At 41.0% G+C, this 7,648-nt stretch overlaps 1 protein-coding gene and 1 long non-coding RNA gene across 2 annotated transcripts; both read left to right on the forward strand.

The window, feature by feature from the left end:
- The first annotated feature begins 223 nt into the window (after positions 1-223).
- sypl2b (synaptophysin-like 2b) lies at positions 224-7,400 on the forward strand. The gene is made up of 6 exons (XM_021567151.2): positions 224-392; positions 577-654; positions 3,667-3,785; positions 3,911-4,112; positions 6,695-6,886; positions 7,125-7,400. The coding sequence occupies exons 1-6, from the start codon at positions 375-377 to the stop codon at positions 7,257-7,259; spliced, it is 744 nt and encodes a 247-aa protein (XP_021422826.2). The 5' UTR covers positions 224-374; the 3' UTR covers positions 7,260-7,400.
- LOC118939587 lies at positions 4,119-4,790 on the forward strand. The gene is made up of 2 exons (XR_005036621.1): positions 4,119-4,490; positions 4,523-4,790. It is a non-coding gene; the product is annotated as an uncharacterized LOC118939587 (long non-coding RNA).
- Positions 7,401-7,648: the final 248 nt, after the last annotated feature.

Here is a 7,648-nt window from a genome sequence, read left to right on the forward strand (position 1 = left end):
CAGCATGATATAGATACAGTTTACTGGGGTTGGGGAGAGGGGTGTGGCAGAAGTCAGGGATTTATTTGGTTTAGAGTTGTATTTTCATGGTAATACAGAATCGGGCAGATCGCGATTGATCGAACCTTCCACACAGTAGGTGGCGGTATGCATTTAAACGATTGTTTGCGGACCGCCATGATATCATAGAAGAAGACGAAGTTGAAGACGGAAAGGCGGACTATCCATTCACAACGTGTCACTTTAAGAACGTCGGTGATCACGTGTGCAGCGCTTTTCACACACACAAAAAGTTTGACATAAATTTCGAAAATTATTTTGTAATTGTCTAAGTGTTTAATACTGTCCGAGAAATACACTTGGATAGTGGTACGATGGACGGGATATCCCAGGTAACAACAGCGTGTCAAATACGTTTTTATGTGTTTTCTAAATATAATTTTCAAGCTACTTCTATTCCGCAAACATATTGCGTGGTAATCAATGCATGTGGTGGTTGAATGCGGAAGCTCTAACGAACACCTTGTTTTAGCTAATAAAAACGTTGTTTACCTCTTCGTCCCTGAATATCAAAAGAACATTCTGACTTCAGGATTTGCTCTTGACCTGGGGCCCTTGAAAGAGCCCTTGGCATTTATTAGAGTGCTTGAATGGGTAAGTGAGTTTTTTTGTTCTTCTTTACATATTAGGATATTATGTAGGTAACCAAGTAGAGCTCAACCCGGAGATGTACTCTACACGGACGGAGTTGAGACGTGTGGACGGACTGGCGCTCCCACGTCACATAATATGAAGTTTTTATTTAAAAAACAAAACGGCTTTCGGTCTAACCAAAAAATAGCCTCGATTAGGCTCAACGCTGTTGATGTGAAGTAACGTTACATCGACGACTAATTTCGCTTAGTTATTATGTGGCCTAGGATGGAGAGGAAGTCAATGTATCAAATATATGTTTTTATTTAGCTAAATCATTTAGGCCTATGCAACCGGTGACTTTTTAAACCATGTTGCTGGTGTTGTGCGGGAAAATCCCCCACCCCTTCGCGTTCTTCATTGCTGCGACTTGCTTGTTTCTGCTCTTCACTCTTGTCAGTTTAACCTACATTTCACTGGTCTTAGTATGGCAGAATGGGTTTCTAATTGGTTGAAACTACCTTGTCACTGTACAGAGCATGCCCATAGTGGTGGTATGGTAAGAGTTCACCTATTCATCATGTAAGTACAATGTAATCATTTAGGCGTCCTGAACCTATATTGTAAGAACTTCGTTGTAGTCAACGGAACATTAAACATGGTTGCAATTATGAGATTGTTACATTGTAGTTTGCGAAGCATGTTATGACTGCCTGTCTGAGTTGTGACACGGAACACATTGTGCAGTTAGTTACAAAATACTATAGACCATACATACCTCTTTAGATTATCGTTTTCATCTGACTGGTAATGTTGATAAAATACTACCAGTTAGAGGTTGACCGATTATGATTTTTCAACAATTATACCGATTTATTGGAGGATCAAAAAAAGCCGATACCGATTAATCGGACAATTTTTATTTATTTATTTGTAATAATGACAATTACAGCAATACTGAATGAACACTTATTTTAACTTAATATAATACATCAATAAAATCAATTTAGCCTCAAATAAATAATGAAACATGTTCAATTTGGTTTAAATAATGCAAGAAAGTAAAAGTGCAATATGTGCCATGTAAGAAAGTTAACCGTTATGTATTTTATCTAACGGGTGGCATCCATAAGTCTAAATATTCCTGTTACATTGCACAATCTTCAATGTCATGTCATAATTACGTAAAATCCTGGCAAATTAGGCGGCCCAAACTATTGCATATACACTGACACAATTTCACCTGGTTAATATTGCCTGCTAACCTGGATTTATTTGAGCTAAATATGCAGGTTTAAAAACATACTTCTGTGTGTTGATTTTAAGAAAGGCATTGATATTTATGGTTAGGTACACATTGGCGCAACGATACGCACCACATCGATTATAAGCAACGCACGACACGCTAGATAAACTAGTAATATCATCAACCATGTGTAGTTAACTAGTGATTACGATTGATAGATTTTTTTTTTTATAAGATAAGTTTAATGCTAGCTAGCAACTTACCTCGGCTTCTACTGCATTCGCATAACAGGCAGTCTCCTTGTGGAGTGCAATGAGAGGCAGGTGGTTAGAGCGTTGAACTAGTTAACTGTAAGGTTGCAAGATTGGATCCCCCGAGCTGACAAGGTAAAAATCTGTCGCTCTGCCCCTGAACGGGGCAGTTAACCCACAGTTCCTAGGCCGTCATTGAAAATAAGAATATGTTCTTGACTGACCTGCCTAGTTAAATAAAGATTAAATAAAAGTGAATAAATAAAAAAATCGGTGTCCAAAAATACAGATTTCCGATTGTTATGACAACTTAAAATCGCCCCTAATTAATCGGCCATTCCGATTAATCGGTTGACCTCTATTACCAGTATATTACTAACAGACGGCTGTAATACTCAACACAATATAATACTATCAGCCATCTTTCATTGCAGCAAATCTGTCAGTATCAAGTCATTCACACCCGTCTGTAGGTGGTGTTTCTTGAGATTGTCAAGTGTTTTAGACAATTTTATTTTACATGTATTTAACCAGGCAAGTCAGTGAAGAACAAAGTCTTATTTTCAGTTACTACCTAGGAACAGTGGGTTAACTGCCTTGTTCAGGGGCAACAGAGGATTTATTTTTACCTTGTCATCTCGGGGATTGGATCTGAGTCCAACGCTCTAACCACTAGGCTACCTGCCGCCCCTTGTATCCTGTAGTGTGTATGTATAACAGGCGTGTTTGTTACAGCTATTAAAACCACCTCTAGAGCAAGGCTGTTTATAGTAGGCTAGTGGCCAGACCTCAGTCATTATTGTCAGGCAGAACCATACAGAACAGATTTTGGGGGCATTGCCAGTAGCTTATAAAACTCAAATGAAAAACAAATGGGGGGAAAAAATGTACAAATCTGTTTGGAAAAAACAAAATATACTGAAACTATGTTTGACTCCAAAACAAACTAAAATAACTTTTAAACTGAACATAAATCATGATTGTTTTTTTTTTGGTTGCGGGCAAAAATAAATGTTTACATAAACATTTAACCCTTGGATCAAACCCAGACCGTCACTACAGTTCTACAACCACAGTTGATTTCTCTAAGGCTGTTTTTTTTTCATTCTATATTCAAGTGATAAAAATCACTTCCTGTGAGGAAGGATGTCATTCTAGTATGTGTGTGACTCATCCACGATGACTCGAAGGCCCCTATGATCCAGTCTTGCTCCACATTCTGTCAGTAGTTCTATCTGATCCGTTACCTGACCTATCAACTCCTGTCACAACGCCTTCAGACTGCTTTAAACCTGTAAGGCAAACTGGCGTTATAGTTACCACGGGGTGACATAGTCATTAAAAAAATAACGCCTAGTGCCCCTATCCAACCCAGTCACGTCCTGTTGAGACTCCTGAAGGTCTGTTTTTTTTTTCTTTCGTTCTGTAGGTTTTTGGACTGAACGTAATTTCAGAAAGTTATGTCCTGTCGTGTGTCATCTGCTTCTTTCATTTTGATTGTGTCCTGTCCTTATTTGAGCTTTCGTCTCTCTGCAGGTCTTCTCCATATTTGCCTTCGCTACAACGTCGGGTTATGCCGGCGCTACGAGCATCAACGTGCTGTGCCAGGGAAGCAGAAGCCAAGAAATCACTGCTGACTTTAACTACCCGTTCAGGTAAGCAGAACATAAAACAAAAACATGCATTTATGTACGACTATGACTGACCTGAGAAGTGTGTGTGTGTGTGCGTGCGTGTTCGTCCCTTGTGAACACAACCTTATCTCACTCTACTCCTACAGACTCATGGCTCATCCATACACTGTCCCCTCCTGTAAGAACGACTCCAGCACTATCCAGACCTATCTGACCGGCGACTACTCCTCCTCAGCCGAGTTCTACGTCTGTATCGGGGTGTTTGCCTTCCTCTACAGCACCGCCAGCCTGGTGATCTACCTGGGTTACCAGCACGTCTACAGGCAGACCAGCCGCGGCCCCATTGTGGTGATTTTAACTGGGAATTGTTCTGTTCATGCTCTTTTGTTGTTGTTGTTGTAGTGGTGAGTTGAAGGTGGTAGGTGTTGAGCCCGTCTATAGAACGACTTGAACACTAAAGAGCTTGAGAGATTTTGTTGTGTGTAGCTAAAGACATTTGAAATCTGTGTGAGACTTTGGGAACAAGCAAACATTCTGTAAACTTGGCCCCATTGAGGTGAATAAACTGGAATGGTGAACTTTATGCTCTCTGTGGTAGAGGTGAGATGGTGTTGATGAGTGTTCATGCTCTCTGTGGTAGTGGTGAGATGGTGTTGATGAGTGTTTATGCTCTCTGTGGTAGTGGTGAGATGGTGTTGATGAGTGTTTATGCTCTCTGTGGTAGTGGTTAGATGGTGTTTATGCTCTCTGTGGTAGAGGTGAGATGGTGTTGATGAGTGTTTATGCTCTCTGTGGTAGTGGTGAGATGGTGTTTATGCTCTCTGTGGTAGTGGTGAGATGGTGTTTATGAGTGTTTATGCTCTCTGTGGTAGTGGTGAGATGGTGTTTATGCTCTCTGTGGTAGTGGTGAGATGGTGTTGTGCAAAATCCTCCTAGAACTATTTTCACTCGACTGTTTTTGTTAAGAGTGGCATGAAACACACTAAACGACTCGAGTGTAATTAAAGACACCTGATATCGGCACTTAAAAAAAAATATTCTGCAAACAATCTGGATCACACATTGATTCTTATACAATTTTAAAAAACTCATGCTTTTGGTTCTACCCTTGTTTTACTACAAGGAAGTGTAACACCACACCTCGACTAACACCACCTCCGTGGAGTCTAAAACGAGGTCCGAGAAAGCGCACTTAATGGGTGTGTCAATGAAGACCTGGAACTGGGGAGGGTGAGGGGTCCTCTGGAACTGGGGAGGGTGAGGGGTCCTCTGGAACTGGGGAGGGTGAGGGGTCCTCTGGAACTGGGGAGGCTGAGGGGTCCTCTGGAACTGGGGAGGCTGAGGGGGTCCTCTGGAACTGGGGAGGCTGAGGGGGTCCTCTGGAACTGGGGAGGCTGAGGGGGTCCTCTGGAACCAAGCTAAATCAAGCGCACATCAAATACTTTCAAGTCTTTGACATTGTGTATTTAACCCAGGTCTCATTCACTAGTTTAAGTCCCAAACAATCAGATGCATTAAAATGGAAATCATAAGCCTTATAACACATTTTTGTGGAATGCAGTACTAACCTGTTACAGAGTGAGGTTATTATAGTGCATTCGAGAGAGTATTCAGACCTCTTTATCTTCATTTAGTTCAGTTTTATTCTAAAATTGATTAAATTGTTTTTTTTTCTCCTCATCATCAATCATAATGACAAATCAAAACTGTTTTTTTTTTACATTTTAGCAAATGTATTAAAAATTGTAAAATTTACATAGGTATTCAGACCCTTTACTCAGTACATTGTTGAAGCACCTTTTGGCACCGATTTACAGCCTTGAGTCTTCTTGGGTATGACGCTACAAGCTTGCCACAGCTGTATTTGGGGAGTTTCTCCCGTTCTTCTCTGCAGATCCTCTCAAGCTCTGTCAGGTTGTAAGGGGAGCGTTGCAGCACAGCTATTCTCAGCTCTCTCCAGAGATGTTTTGTTTGCGGTCAAGTCCGGGCTCTGGCTGGGCCACTCAAGGATATGCGACGGTAGCACGGATTTCGAATTCATTTGAAACACTGACACATTGTGCCGTTAGAGAAGAGACGGTAGCCCATTTTACTCTTTAGAATCTCGGTTTTCATCTTCCTACAAATGTTGATAAAATACTACCAGTATATTACTAACAGACGGCTGTAATACTCAACACAATATAATACTATCAGCGATCTTTCATTGTAGCAAATCTGTCAGTATCAAGTCATTCACACCCGTCTGTAGGTGGTGTTTGTTGAGATTGACAAGTGTTTTAGACATTTTTATTTTACATTTATTTAACCAGGCAAGTCAGTTAAGAACAAAGTCTTATTTTCAGTTACTACCTAGGAACAGTGGGTTAACTGCCTTGTTCAGGGGCAACAGATGATTTATTTTTACCTTGTCATCTCGGGGATTGGATCTGAGTCCAACGCTCTAACCACTAGGGCTACCTGCCGCACCTTGTATCCTGTAGTGTGTATGTATAACAGGCGTGTTTGTTACAGCTATTAAAACCACCTCTAGAGCAAGGCTGTTTATATTAGGCTAGTGGCCAGCCCTCAGTCATTATTGTCAGGCAGAACCATACAGAACAAATTTTGGGGGCATTGCCAGTAGGCTATAAAATGAATCATGAAAAAAACAATTTAGTAAACTGAAATAAAATAATTACATTTCTGTTTCCATTTTTTAATTTTTTTCGCGTTTCTACAACATGTTTTCACTTTGTCATTCTGAGGTATTGTATTGATCTATTGAATTCGGGTTGTAACACAACAACATTTGGAATAAATCAAAGGGTTGTGAATACTTTCTAACGGAACCGTTTAGTTGGGTTTCTCTTTTTAAAGTTCCAACTTTCATCCTGAACCTGAATGTAATTGAACTTTTTAATTTACCATGTCTCCCATCCTTCCAACAGGACCTGCTGGTGACCGCAGCCTTCACCTTCCTGTGGCTGGTGTCCTCCTCTGCCTGGGGTAAAGGCCTGACGGATGTGAAGTGGGCTACCAGCCCCTCTAACCTGGTAGGCTTAATCGCCACCTGCAAGGACGTCAGAAACAAGTGCACGCCAGGAGCAGTGCCTCACATGGGGCGACTCAACTCCTCTGTGGTACGTTGGTTATAATCTGCGCCTTCAATTCAAGGAAACTGCTTTAAAAAAAAATTTAAAAAATAAAAAAGTTTACTTCCTCAATTGATTGAATTGAACCCTGCTTCACTTGAAGTTCTCTTTTGTAGAACCCTCTTTCAATCTCACAACGGGAAAGGTTCATAATGAGGCATAGTAGCAAATGTAACTCTTCCTGACTAAGAAAAATTATTTTGTTTCCCCCCCCTCCTTACGGCAGATCTTTGGATTCCTCAATCTGATATTATGGGGTGGTAACTGCTGGTTCATCTTCAAGGAAACATCTTTCCACAAGTCAGCCAACCCCCCTGCGGACGTAGAAGAGGGTTCAGGGGTCAGGCCCATGCCGTCCTAACTGGGCAGTTCTCTCTGCTGTCAACGGCTGTGTTCCAGACTGCCTGCACAATGCAGCCACACTGCGTAAATTAACCAATCTTTTGGGGCGAATCTTAACCTCCACTCAAAATTCTCACATAGTCATGCATCGATGCCAATAGGAGACAATGTGACATTGTGGAAGTTAAGATTTTCCTCTCTTATGTGATTTCTGACTTGTTGAACACTTATCCAGGCTTTTTGAGATGTGTGACTGATTTGCAGATGAAGTGGAACAAGTTCCCTCCAACCAAGTAGTTCCTGTACTTTTTTTTCCCCCCAAATGATTTGTAAATTGTTTCGAATGCTGCTTAGAAATGTCTTCCGTAAACTCAACCACAGTTTCGTTCATGCATTGCCACATTTATT

Source organism: Oncorhynchus mykiss, chromosome 16 (genome assembly GCF_013265735.2).
Source record: "Oncorhynchus mykiss isolate Arlee chromosome 16, USDA_OmykA_1.1, whole genome shotgun sequence".
NCBI lineage: Eukaryota > Metazoa > Chordata > Actinopteri > Salmoniformes > Salmonidae > Oncorhynchus > Oncorhynchus mykiss.

Coding starts and splice junctions, on each gene's coding strand:
- sypl2b (XM_021567151.2), top strand. Junction 655..3,666: donor TTATTAGAGTGCTTGAATGG/GTAAGTGAGTTT, acceptor GTCTCTCTGCAG/GTCTTCTCCATATTTGCCTT. Junction 4,113..6,694: donor CCAGCCGCGGCCCCATTGTG/GTGATTTTAACT, acceptor TCCTTCCAACAG/GACCTGCTGGTGACCGCAGC.